This window comes from Callithrix jacchus, chromosome 7 (genome assembly GCF_049354715.1).
Source record: "Callithrix jacchus isolate 240 chromosome 7, calJac240_pri, whole genome shotgun sequence".
Classification (NCBI taxonomy): Eukaryota; Metazoa; Chordata; class Mammalia; order Primates; family Cebidae; genus Callithrix; species Callithrix jacchus.
This window is the reverse complement of record NC_133508.1, coordinates 129,331,311-129,344,878: the sequence shown is the minus strand read 5'-3', so window position 1 is coordinate 129,344,878 and position 13,568 is coordinate 129,331,311. Positions and strand designations below refer to the sequence as shown.

General features: G+C 41.5%; 1 protein-coding gene and 1 non-coding gene across 9 annotated transcripts in view; one reads left to right on the top strand and one right to left on the bottom strand.

The window, feature by feature from the left end:
* Positions 1 to 13,568, top strand: part of TGFBR3 (transforming growth factor beta receptor 3) — a 218,841-nt gene that overhangs the window by 20,421 nt on the left and 184,852 nt on the right. For all 8 annotated transcript variants that reach the window (XM_078332415.1, XM_078332413.1, XM_035252123.3 and 5 more), the window contains exon 2: positions 8,130 to 8,303. In XM_078332415.1, coding sequence (XP_078188541.1) covers positions 8,216 to 8,303 — 88 coding nt within the window. In that variant the 5' untranslated portion in view covers positions 8,130 to 8,215. The remainder of the gene's footprint in view (positions 1 to 8,129; positions 8,304 to 13,568) is intronic.
* Positions 11,199 to 11,314, bottom strand: LOC118143309 (U5 spliceosomal RNA). The gene has a single exon (XR_004727537.1). It is a non-coding gene; the product is annotated as a U5 spliceosomal RNA (small nuclear RNA).

Below are 13,568 nucleotides of genomic sequence, written 5' to 3'. Positions count from 1 at the left end.
GCCTGAGGGATGATGACTGTTGTCCTGAGAATATTCCAGTGTGCTGGAGTTTGCTAGAATAATTATGGCTTTATGATTTAAAATGACATTTCAGGCTGGGCGCGGTGGCTCAAGCCTGTAATCCCAGCACTTTGGGAGGCCGAGGTGGGTGGGTCATGAGGTCAAAAGATCGAGACCATCCTGGTCAACATGGTGAAACTCCGTCTCTACTAAAAATACAAAAAATTAGCTGGGCCTGGTGGCGCGTGCCTGTAATCCCAGCTACTCAGGAGGCTGAGGCAGGAGAATTGCCTGAACCAAGGAGGCGGAAGTTGTGGTGAGCCGGGATCGCCCCATTGCACTCCAGCGAAACTCTGTCTCAAAAAAAAAAGACATTTCAATGACAGCTGATTCCTCATTCTAGGTAGCTTGATCGGTTTGGTGGCAGTGCCACACTGAGTTCCGCAGCCCCAGCTAAACCCCTGCAGCTAATTGGGAATCATGAAACAGAATTGAGAAGGGTCCTGCAGCCAGATCCTTGTAACTTATACCAGAAATGTTGAGGCAATGGCTTTGCCACCATTTGAACAGTTTTACTGCATTATGAGTATCTTTAGAACCCATACCTTGTATGGAATTTGGAATCATTGTTTTTTTTGGTGATGGAGGGAATTTTAAAAATTCTAGATGATAAAGTCTAATCTCAAAAATAATACAAAATTTGCTATAAATAACTATTTCTGTTGCCTTGCTATTAGTAGTTTGCTTATTTTCTTTTTGAAAGTCTAGGTATATTTTAACCATAAAGATACCAATGACTATTATTTGTTTAAAATAGACTGTGTGGGGCCGGGTGTGGTGGCTCACACCTGTAATCCTAATACTCTGGGAGGCTGAGGTAGGTGGATCACCTGAGGTCAGGAGTTCGAGACAGCCTGGCCAACATGGCGAAACCCTGTCTCTACTAAAAATACAAAATTAGCCAGGTGTGGTGGTACATGCCTTTAATCCCAGCTACTTGGGAGGCTTAGGCTACTTGGGAGGCTGAGGATTATTGCTTGAACCCAAAGGCAGAGGTTGCAGTGAACCGAGATCGTGCCATTTCACTCCAGCCTGGGTGGCAGAGTGAGACTCCATCTCAAAAAAAAGAATAAAATAAAATAGACTGTGTGGGCCAGGTGGCCAGGTATTATTTTAGGTACCATGCCTCTATTCTGTCTCATATATTATAATAAAAATATTTGCTACCATTTTGCAGATGAAGGAGTGGTGGGGGCTAAATGACTTGTCCACTGTAACACAGCTGGGTAAGCCAGGTTTTGAACCTGCAAATACAGTTCTTTCTTTTTTTTTTTTTGAGACAGAGTTTCGCTCTTGTTATCCAGGCTGGAGTGCAATGGCGCGATCTCGGCTCACCGCAACCTCCGCCTGCTGGGTTCAGGCAATTCTGCCTCAGCCTCCTGAGTAGCTGGGATTACAGGCATATGCCACCATGCCCAGCTAATTTCTTTCTTAATTCTAGTTTAAAAGCAGACACCCTCATAAATGAAAAGCGATAGAAACCTTTGGATGCAAACATCTTAAATGTGAAAAGTTGGTTCTTGAGTATTGCAAGGGTGGGTGAAAAAGCCATCCTAGTTTGTGAGTTTGAATAACACATGGTCTTTTCCAACTTTGTGAAATGTGTCTATACTCACCATCCCTTTTTCCTTTATTTTGCTTGGGAGTGAGGTGTGTTGTGCTTGGGATAGATGGAGGGGTTTTTAAGGACAGACTGAAGTTTAACCCCAAGGAAACCATGGCTGCTGGGGGCCAGATTTGTTGATCATGCTCTCAGCCAGGAATGAGGGTGGGCTGGCTCTGGAGGGACAGCCCACCTCACCTCTGAAGGCAGCAGCACAGAACAGGGAGAGTGGAGTCAGGCTTCCCTGCTCTCCTTGTCCCTTCTGTGCTAAAATGTTGGGACTTTAATTAATCTGACACCTCAGTATAATAAATCTCTTTGGTAGAAACAGCTTGCCAATGATAAATAATGATAGTTTTGCTCACTTTGGCAGCACATATACTAAAATTGGAGCGATAAATAATGATAGTTTTAATACTGTACATGCACAATCTCATTTGATTCTTGCAACAACCCTGTGATGGAATTTCATCTGTTACTGTCTTTACAAAGGAGGAAACTGGGGGCTCCATTCTGATCTAAACCTCCATCCTTTCTTGTCTGACATGCTGTGAGAATATCAACTGATTGTTCAGGCACTCCGGCCTCCCTTCAGTCTGTTCTCTGTATAGTGTGAGGGAAATATTTAATAAGCCCATGTGATCACTCCATTCTGTTTAAACCCCTCATTGAACTTGTTCATCTTCTCTTTGCCTTTCAGCTCTGTAGCCCTCCTCCCTCCTGTGATTCTTCCTCTGCCTGCAGTGTCATTCCTCACCTGACTTTTAAAATCTTTGCTTATCCTCAGGTTGCAGATACTTTTCCTTTAGAGCTCCGATTATAGTGTGTAATTACATATTTGTGATTATTGTCTGTTTATCTCACCAACTTTTAAGCCCTCAAGGGCAAAAAGCATGCCTCTTGGCCATTGCCTAGCAGAGTAAGCAATAAAGATTTGTTGAAAGAAGAAACTCAGGAAATTAAATGTTTTGCATGAAAGTAGATGATATTTTTCCTAGGATATAAGCTCCCTAAGGGCAAGATTTTTGGCTTCTTTTTTCATTGCTATAACCCTGGCATCTTGAACAGTGCCTGGCATATTGTAGTAGTATTTATTGAATATCAGTTGTGCTTGAATGTGATTCCAGATTCTTATCCACATATAGGACTTTTTCTCTCTTTGTGCCAAATCTGTCTGAAGATGGGGATTAGTTTAGTTCTGATTTGGAATCAACTAATGGATGTAGCCAGGCCATGTTAGCCATCTAAGGGGAAGCTGCTAATTTTTTCTTGTTGGCTCTAAGCCTATTGTCAGACATCCATTTTGCCACAGTTTTTCTCTTAGATAGAGCAAGATTTCTCTCCTTGCCTTAGGAAATATCGTACCCAAGCAGTTCCTTTTGAATATTGGTTTAGACCACCATGGTTTTAAGGATTCATTTGGACGGGATTTTTTTCAGCCAATCTTGGTCTTTACCCATGCACTCTGTTGGGTTATGAGGGCAGGTGGGCCAGTATGCTTAGTATAAGGGCCTCAGAAATAAACACAGGGGATCTGTGAAATAGCAGAATTAGCAGCACATTTATCTGTTTTTTATTTTTTTAAAACCCATTAAGTTATCACTCAGTTTTCTTCTGTTCATTGATAAATACTAAATGTTCATTTATTTATCAAAGTTCACCTACCCTTTAAATGGAACATGTTGCTTTGAGATGTGGGCAAAATGACTGTTACCCCAAATTGCTCTTTCACGGTCTCAGAGTACCCTATTTATATTTGTACTTTTTTTTTTTTTTTTTAAAGTGAAAACAAGTTTATTAAGAAACTAAAGGAATAAAGGAATGGCTACTCCATAGACAGAACCTTTCTTTCTTTCTCTTTCTTTCTTTCTTTCTTTCTTCTTTCCTTCCTTCCTTTCTTCCTTCTTTCTTTCTTTTCTTTTCTTTTTTTTTTTTTTTTTTGACAGAGTCTTGTTCTGTTGCCCAAGCTGAAGTGTAATGGCATGATCTTGGCTCACTGCAGCCTCTGTCTCCTGAGTTCAAGTGGGCTTACTGCAACATCTGTCTCCTGGGTTCAAGTGATTCTCCTGCCTCAGCTTCCTGGGTAGCCGGGATTACAGGTGCATACCACCACGCCCAGCTAAATTTTATATTTTTAGTAGAGCTGGGGTTTCACCATGTTGGCCAGGCTGGTCTCGAACTCCTGACCTCAGGTGATATGCTTAGCTTGGCCTCCCAAAGTGCTGGATTACAGGCATGAGCCACTGTGCCCAGCCAGAACCCATATTTCTTTTTTCTTTTTTTTTTTTGAGATGCAGTCTCGCACTGTTGCCTGGGTAGGAGTGCAGTGGAGCAATCTCGGCTCACTGCAACCCCTGTCTCCTGGGTTCAAGCAATTCTCTTGTCTCAGCCTCTCGAGTAGCTGGGATTACAGGCATGTGCCACCATCCCCAGCTAATTTTTTGTATTTTTCGTAGAGACGGGGTTTCACCATGTTGGCCAGTTTGGTCTCAAACTCCTGACCTCGTGATTCACCCACCTCAGCCTCCCAAAGTGCCGGGATTACAGGCGTGAGCCACCGCGCCTCACCTCAGAACCTGTATTTCTAAAGAAAGCATTTAGTTCGTAAAGTCCAGAGATTCTTTGAGGTCAAAAAATCAGGATCGGGAGCCCCAGTCTTTGCACTTAATGTGGTAGAACCTCACAGAGGAAAGAGGGGTTTGTATTTCCGTAGTTTTATCAAAGCTACAACTTTTTGGAAGCCTTCAGTCCATCCAGCATTCTAATTAGGGAGCTGATTCCTAAGTTGGGTGTTGAGGCACCGAGGTGTACACGTTGTGGCCAAATCTGGAGTTCAGCCGAATGAGAATGACACGCTTCCCTTTTGCTTCTTCTCTGCCTTTGGAGCCTTTCACCACGTTGGGGAGATTAGACAAAAACCTTCTGCAGTTTATTTTCTTTTTGAACAAGTTACATTACGGAGAGACTTTTAAGCTAAAAGAAGAAAAGCTCCCTTTTTGTTACAAACAGCAGTGTGTAGTTTCAACTTGTCCAGGACTTCCTCAGAGATGTTTTAAGATCCGGTGTAAACTTGCTGTGGTTTTGCCTTTGGGCATCAAACTGTTTAGCTTGGCTCTATTATATCTGTAATTGCTGCATTTTAATAATTGCCCAATATTCTTGTCAGCAATTTGCAGCCTATATTTTTAATGGAACCATTTGCCTTTCTTTTCCATAGCTTCCTTCAGACCTAGTGTAAGCCCCTGGGTTAACGCAGCACAGACCCTCAGACCCTCTGCAGCTGTGGGCGGGGTGACGCAAGCTCATTAAATATTCCCACAAGCCTCGTGCCGCTTACAGTTTATGTGCTCCATAAAATCCTCTGGGAATTCATCATCTGAGATCTCCTTACAGGGTTTTGCTTTATAAAAGTTGTCTTTAACATTTGCTGAAGTAGCATATTCTTTCAGAGAGGTTTCTCTTTATCAAAATTATCATATAGGCAGGAGGCACTATAGTTCTAGAGAGCCAATTCGCTAATTTAGGGATTCTAATATTTTGAAGGGAAAAAAATAGAGACAAATACTCTTTGTGGTTGTTGAATTTTTCAGTTAACATAGAAGATTTCCACATGATCAGAGTCGATGTGGAATTACGGTGACAGAAATGTTGGACTTTGAGGGGTAATTAAGTCAGTTTAATGGCTCCCAAATTATCTCTATAATTTAGTCAGCTGTTGAGACAAGACCATTGATGACTTGTGCCTCAACTTGACTGGCAATTTTGTTCTTTTAGTGATTCCCCTCTTTAGCTTATCTCCTTTTATCTGTTGTAATGTTTATTTTTCAGTAAACAAAAGATTGAACTGGATTTACAGTGGCTAAGAATTACTTAAATAGCTATACCTGAATTTCTCCACTTTATCGGTATAAATACTCAAAGAGAATGGACAAGTAGTGATGCTTTGCAGTGATCCTGGCTAATGTTTATTGGTTGGTTTGTGCTAGGGACTGTTCTAGGCATTGTGTGTGTGTATATTAACTAACTCACATACAGCCTGTGTATTAGGCTGTATAGATCACAACAGCCTACCATACATTTCCTACCTCAGGATATGTTCCTTCATGAAGAGTGAGCTGCCTAACATTACCATTTTGTACGGGGCAGAATGGATTCACACTCGGGCAGATTTTTAATCTTTATCATAATCTACATTCTATTCACACTAGGATTTTAATCACTATTGTATATCAATATTGAACCAGCTGGGTGCAGTGACTCATGCCTGTAATCCCAGCACTTTGGGAGGCCAAGGATGGGCAGATCACAAGGTCACAAGACCAACCAGCCTGGCCAACATAGTGAAACCTGTCTCTACTAAAAATACAAAAATTAGCTGGGCATGGTAGTGCGTGACTGTAGTCCCAGCTACTTGGGAGACTGAGGCAGGAGGCTTGGACCCAGGAGGTGGAGGTTGCAGTGAGCCGAGATCGTGAGACAACACTTTGTTAAAAAAAAAAAAAAAAAAAAAGAACCATAGTGCCTCCTGCCTGTATAATAATTTAGTTTTAAGCCGTATCTAAGAAATTCTTTTTGAAATTGGAACTTTACTGTTATTATTTCTTTTTATTATTTTTTGAGACGGAGTTTCGCTCTTGTTACCCAGGCTGGAGTGTAATGGCGTGATCTCAGCTCACTGCAACCTCTGCCTCCTGGGTTCAGGCAATTCTCCTGCCTCAGCCTCCTGAGTACCTGGGACTACAGGCATGCGCCACCGTGCCCAGCTAATTTTTTGTATTTTTAGTAGAGACGGGGTTTCACCATATTGACCAGGATGGTCTCAATCTCTTGACCTCGTGATCCACCTGCCTCGGCCTCCCAAAGTGCTGGGATTACAGGCGTGAGCCACCATGCCCAGCCCTACTGTTATTATTTCTAGATAGGTAATACTTGCAGGTGGTATTAATACAAAACCCAGAAGAGAATTCAGTGAAACGGCTTCTGCGCCCTCCCATTTCTGTCCTGGAGTCACCTGATTTCCCACCCTCACTCTATTTCAAACCCTGTTCTCATAAGCAATGCCGAAATTGCAAAGAGCCATTTTAAATACTTTCTCATGGACACTTTATGCAGTAAACTAAAACCATTTAATTAAAAGCTCATTAAAATCTTTTTTGGTACTGCATCTACTAGTGCCCACATTGGCTTTGTCTCTGAAGGTAGTGGGCAGCTTCTGTTGGGTAATATTTTCTGAGTGAGGGTAAGAAGGCCACAAACCCCAGGTGTTTGAGATGGCTTCTGGAAACTCCACCATTCTGCCTTTTCCAGGGCTTAGATCAGGGAGGGTCTTTGCACTTTTACTTACAACTTTTATTCTTGATGAGAAGCAACCATGCTTGGAACATAGTAAATGCTCAGTAAATGTTTGTTAATTGAACAACTTCTATAAGTTGTGCCAGGCTCAGGGATAGAGGGCTGGAAAAATATACCCTGGAGCGTCTAAATCAGTAACCATTAGGGCAATGGGGGGAATATTCAAGTCAAGCAAACCACCACAAAACTCATTCAAAATTCTAGATAGGAAAATGTTAGAAAGAACCTTCTAGATCCTCTAGTCCAGTAACCAGATAGTCTCAGATAGGCTGAGACACGGGAAGATTTTTCTTCTGTTAAAATGTTGGCAAACAGTTGAAATGAAAACCTTGCCTTTTTATGTTTCTTTATTTTTTCAGATTGATTCTCAGTGCAACTTAATTTGATCCTTGTGGTAACTGTCATTATAACATTAGATGGAGTCGCTAATCAGAGCTGGTTTTGTTTCCTTGCTGGCACTAGGGTTGCATATGTCAAGTATCATTGATTACTTTGGTACTACAACTTAACTGGTGATGTTATATTTCAGGTGCACCTTGATTTTCTTCTGTAGTCCTGAAAATTCTCTATAGAACCAAAGATTCAAAATGTCAAAAACAAGTCTGTCATTTGCAAAAGTATTTGCTATAAAAATCTTTGTTAGGTTGTCACTGCCCTCAGTCTAGTGTATTTGAGTGCTATTTGGCATTTTTTTTTTTTTTTTTTTTTTTTGAGGCGGAGTCTTGCTCTGTCGCCAGGGTGGAGTGCAGTGGTGCAATTTCGGCTCACTGTAACCTCCGTCTCCTGGGTTCAAGCGATTCTTCCACCTCAGCCTCCCAAGTAGCTGGGACCACAGGCGCGTGCCACCACGCCCAGCTAATTTTTGTACTTTAAGTAGAGACGGGGTTTTGCCATGTTGGCCATGATGGTCTCGATCTCTTGACCTCATGATTCGCCCACTTCAGCCTCCCAAAGTGCTGGGATTATAGGCGTGAGCCACCATGCCCGGCCCTATTTGGCATCTTTCAGATAAATTTCTTATATTATGCTTTTCAGAAATTCTCCATTTAACTTTAGTGTCTGTTTGTTTATGAAGTTTCTACATTAAGTTAGCTTATTGAAATTTGTTTTACAGGCAATTTGAAAATTGCAAGGAGGGACTTTAAGACTACTTCTGATTTGCAAAGATTGAGCCTGCTCTGAGCAGGCTGAAGCGACTGGATGATACGTACTGTTGGGGAAATAAAAATGACGCCCCATTATGTGATTGCCATCTTTGCCCTGATGAGCTCCTGTTTAGCTACTGCAGGTAAGTTGCATTATATAAATTGCATGTTTGTTATATATTTTTGGGTATATTTTGTCTCAGTCTCTTTAGTTTAGAAGAATTTAGGCCATGTGATGTTCATGCAGAACTTGAATATTTATGTTCTTTAGGGAAGTGAAATATTTGACTACTATATAGATACATAGCACATTGGTCTATGCTATATTTTACTAGGTTAATGCTGGCATTGTCCTGTTAGTGACATAGATACCTAACTAACCTGGATGGAGGAAGGTAGAGAACAAATATGTTAATGAATAATCCCACTTAATTTTGTTACATAAATGGATTATATATATGTACACTTTGAAATAAAGTCTCACTTGATACCTAGGCTGGAGTGCAGAGGCATAATCATGGCTTACTGTAGACTCAATCTCCTGGGCTTAAGGGATCCTTCCACCTCAGCCTCCTAACTAGTTGGGACCACAGGCATGTGCCACCATGCCCAGCTAATGTTTTATTTTTTGTAGAGATAACATCTCCTTATGTTGCTCAGGCTGGTTTCAAACCCCTAAACTCAAGTGATCCTCTCTCTTTGTCCTCCCAATGTGCTGATATTGCAGGTATGTGCCACTGCGCCTGACCCGTATTTACATTTTTGTCCCTAAATAAGGTTGCAAGAAAGCATTTTTGTTCTTTTCTGTATTAGAAAATAAATAGATCTTCTAGATAGAGGTGGCACTCTTGACATAGATTGCTTGGGAGGTATTTAGTTTTGCCTATTTCACATATTTCAATATGGAACTTTTTTTTTGACATGGAGTCTTGTTCTGTTGCCCAGGCTGGAGTGCAGTGGCCTGATCTTGGCTCACTGCAACCTCCTCCTCCCATATTTGAGCAATTCTCATGCCTGTGCCTCCCAAGTAGCTGGTACTGCAGGCACCCGCCACCACACCCAGCTAATGTTTGTGTTTTTAGTAGAAGGGTTTCAGCATTTTGGGCAGGCTGGTCTCGAACTCCTGACGTCAGGTAATCTGCCTACCTTGGCCTCCCAAAGTGCTGGGATTACAGGTGTGAGCCACCATGCCAGCTGTAACTTTTTAGAAAATAGAGAAATACACTGTGCTTCCTGGAGGCCATTTGAATATGAGATTGGAGATGAAAAGATGCAAATGACTTGGAACATTGTTGCTTAATTAGGAGTATCAGATCTCCCACACCACCATCTTAGTGTGCTCACTGTCAGAGGTTACTTAATACATTTGGCAGCTTAATTTGCTCTATTTTATTATAATTTGTGTTGTGTCTATTCTGTAATGAGCTACGTAAAACTAATTTGTTGGAATTCTGGAAACTGGTAGGTCTCAACAAGAAAAGCATTGACGTGAAAAGTGATTAGCTGGTTGGTTTTGGCTATTGAATTGCCAAATTCAGATGAGAGTGATAGTAATAATCATCTATTAGGTGGGCACTGTAACTAGGCACTGAGCTAAACAATTATAGAATATAAAAATGAATAAGGATATTCTGATTTGATGAGCTCACTTAATCACAATTCTTAGGTAGAATTATTTTTGTCATTTTATAGATGACAAAATTAGATATGGAGTGATTAGGTAGGTTGCACAGTGTCATGTAGCTGGAAAGTGGAAGAGCCAGATTTTTCATTTATGCTCTTGACCTCTGTGTTATACTGAAGAAACCAGATCTCCCTGAAGACTCCAATAGACTCACATCTGGGGTCGTGTGCAGACACAGACTAAGTGAGAGCCAGCTGGTGGACACTGATTTATGTGATTGGAAAGTAGAATGTTCCTCTCATTGCAAGTTTTTTTTTTTTTTTTTTGAGACGGAGTCTCGCTCTATTGCCCAGGTGGAGTGCAGTGTTCTGATTTCGGCTCACTGCAACCTCCACCTCCCAGGTTCAAGTGATTTTCCTGCCTCAGCCTCCCAAGTAGCTGGGACTACATGTGCGTGCTACCACACCCAGCTAATTTTTGTATTTTTAGTAGAGACAGGGTTTCACCATGTTAGCCAGGATGGTCTCCATTTCCTGACCTCATGATGCGCCTGCCTCAGCCTCGCAGAGTATTGGGATTACAAGCGTGAGCCACTGTGCCCAGCCGCAGCCGCAAAAATCTTGAAAGAAAGTTGCTAGGCCTTTTTGTTGTTGTTTTTGAATGCCAGTTTATGAATTTGAACTGCGCATTCTCTATTTTTGTCTATCAGCAGTTTCATTTTGTCTCATTATTGAAGTGTTATTTAGTCTGTGTATTAAAATGGAAATGACTTAAAATCTCATCTAAAAGTAGTAGAACCTCCTCCACACCGCCAAAAAAAAAAAAAAACAAGTGAGAGAAAGAAAGAGGGAGAGAAGCGACTTGATGGAAAATAGAAAATAGGCTGTTTTGATGACAAGATGTCTAGTCTTTGGTGGGTGTGAGGCTGGGCTCTCTGCCTTCATTGATGCCTGGGTCAGACTGAAAAGCACAACTGAAGAAGGCACTTCACGGGAAAGTAGTGAGTTTGATGGCACTGTCTAGCCTCGATTAATTTGATAGTGAATCAGTTTTGCTTCAGATCTTCCCTTCCTATTTCAAGCCTTTGGGAAAATATACACGCATGTATATACATATACATTTGAGTTGAATACACACTCAAAATTTTGCTGAGGTGGAAGGGATTTACAGATTTTTTTCTTTTTTGAAACAGTCTTGTTCTGTCATCCAGGCTGGAGTGCTGTGGTGCCATCTCAGCTCATTTCAACTTCTACTTCCTGGTTCAAGTGATTCTCCTGCCTCAGTGTCCTGAGTAGCTGGGATTACAGGTGCACACCACCACACCCAGCTTATTTTTGTATTTTTAGTAGAGATGGGGTTTTGTCGTGTTGGCCAGGCTAGTCTTGAACTCTTTTTTTTTTCTTTTTTTTTAATGAGCCCTGCCTAAGCAGGGCATAAAAAATTCAGTTTTAAACTCATAATTGTTCCTCTCCACGGAAATCTTTAGTAAAAGGAGAAAGATTTATTCACTATGAAGAGAAACCAGAGCATGGTCAGTTTCTTTGTTTTTCTTTTTTTTTTGTTTGAGATAGAGGCTCACTCTGTCACCCAGGCTGGAGTGCGGTGGTGCAATCTTGGCTCACTGCAACCTCCACCTCCTGGGCTCAAGTGATTCTCCTGCCTCAGCCTCCTGAGTAGTTAGGATTATAGGCGTGTGCCACCACGCCCAGCTAATTTTTTTTTTTTTTTCTTTTAGTGGAGATGGGGTTTCACCATGTTGGTCAGGCTGATCTCAAATTCCTAACCTGGTGATCCACCCTCCTCAGCCTCCTAAAGTGCTGGGATTACAAATGTGAGCCACCATGCCTGGCCTTGGTCTTGAACACTTGACCGCAAGTAATCTGCTGCCCTCAGCCTCACAAAGTACTAGGATTACAGGTGTGAGCCACCACCTCCAGCTGAATTACAGATTTTATAATAGCATGAGGCAACTGATAAATAGCACAAAGGTAGGGATGCCTTTTTTGGTGTCCAAGTTTATTGGTTGTTTTCCCTTTTGTACAACATAATAGGTAAAATGAATGAAGAAGAAGGGAGAAATTTTTTTAATGTGCTAATATCAGATATTTTTCTCTATAGGCCCAGCATACTTTATAAAATGCTCTTTGGGGCATTCTGGATGAGCTGAATTTAGCTCATCTGGGTAATTATAATAATGATGAATATTTAGAATAATTACTGTGTGCCAGGCCCCATTCAAAGTGGTTTACATGTATTATCTTATTTCATCCTCATAGATACCCTAAGAAGTGTAGATTCTTTGATTATCCACATTTATAAGTGAGGAAATGGAAGCACAGAGAGATCAGATAACTTTCTTAAGGTCACACAGCTAATAAATAGCAAGTGGAACTATAAACCTACTTAGTCTAGGTCTGGAGATTGAGCCCTTAGGCCTCTATACTGTGACAGAGGATTGATTTGAAGGGCATTTATTTGGAAAGAATGGTAATAGGTTTGTTTTGAGCCATTTATATCCTCCCGAAACATTAAGTAAATCGCTTACTCCCTGAGCCCTGCTAAGTACAAAGCACAGTACTAGTCACTTAGGGATATACAAACAAAGAAATGTAAGATTCATTCCCATCCCCGCTTTTTTTTTTTTGGTAGAGATGGGGTCTTGCTATGTTGTCCAGGTTGGCCTTGAACTCCTGACCTCAAGTGATCCTCCCACCTTGACCTCTCAAAGTGCTGGGAATACAAACATGAGCCACCATGCCCAGCCATATTCATTCCTTCTTTTGAATTGCTTGTACTTTAGTTAGACTTATGTAACCATATAACCAAATAATGAATGGTGAAAGCCAAGTAAAATCCAAAGACCTCAGAGGGGTCATGAACAGAAGCCCTGTGGGTCAAAGCAGCCAGAGAAGGCTTTGTGGAAGCTCTAGATCTTGAGCTCTGTCTTAAAGACTGGGCAGAATCTAAGAAGACCAGATGGGAGAACCAGGCCTAGCACAGAATGTGGCATTTAGGTGCTTGACTTTTTTTTTTTTTAATAAATGGATGACCTGGAGAGCTGCTATGGAAATGTAGCAGGAGGTCTATTTGGAAAGAAGGATGGAGTAGATTATGAAAGATCTTAAATATCATAATGAGGCTTGTGGGTTTTATTCTGAGGTTTGGATGCTCTCTTCTTCCATCCCTTGGAGCCAAAAGCATGCACTGTTTAATCTTAGAATTCAAACAGTGGCCTCAAACAGTGAGGCTGAGAATATAGCCTCATTAGCTTCAGACCCACTGGTGCTCGGCACACAGGCTGACATTTATCAAGGGCTTGATCTCTGCCAGCTAATTTATTTTGTCTTTATAAGACAACTCTACAAGATGAGTATTATCATTATAATCATCTCCATTTATCAACAAGGAAATTGAGACTCAATTTGTAATTTGTACAAAGTCCTGGAACTAATAAGTGGCAGAGTTGAGACTTGAACCTGGCAGTTTGGCTCTAGAATCCAGCCCATCAGCCACTTCACTAGATCCTCCTCTAGGGAGGAAACCCTCTGTGTGGGATGAATAAGCCTCTTCTTGATTGATTAAATACCAGGCAAGTAGGGACCAGTGTGACATCCTGGAACCAGATTAAGCCCCTTTGGCCTCAGAAGAGACAGACGTAGATCATCAGAGCAGAAGGACCCTCAAGAAGTGGGCCTTCTTTATTTGTTTTCTGACTTCACCAAAGTGGCCTTGAAGCTGTAAATCAGTGGGAAGGGGTGGAGGTCTGTAGCAGAGGGGTGAAAGT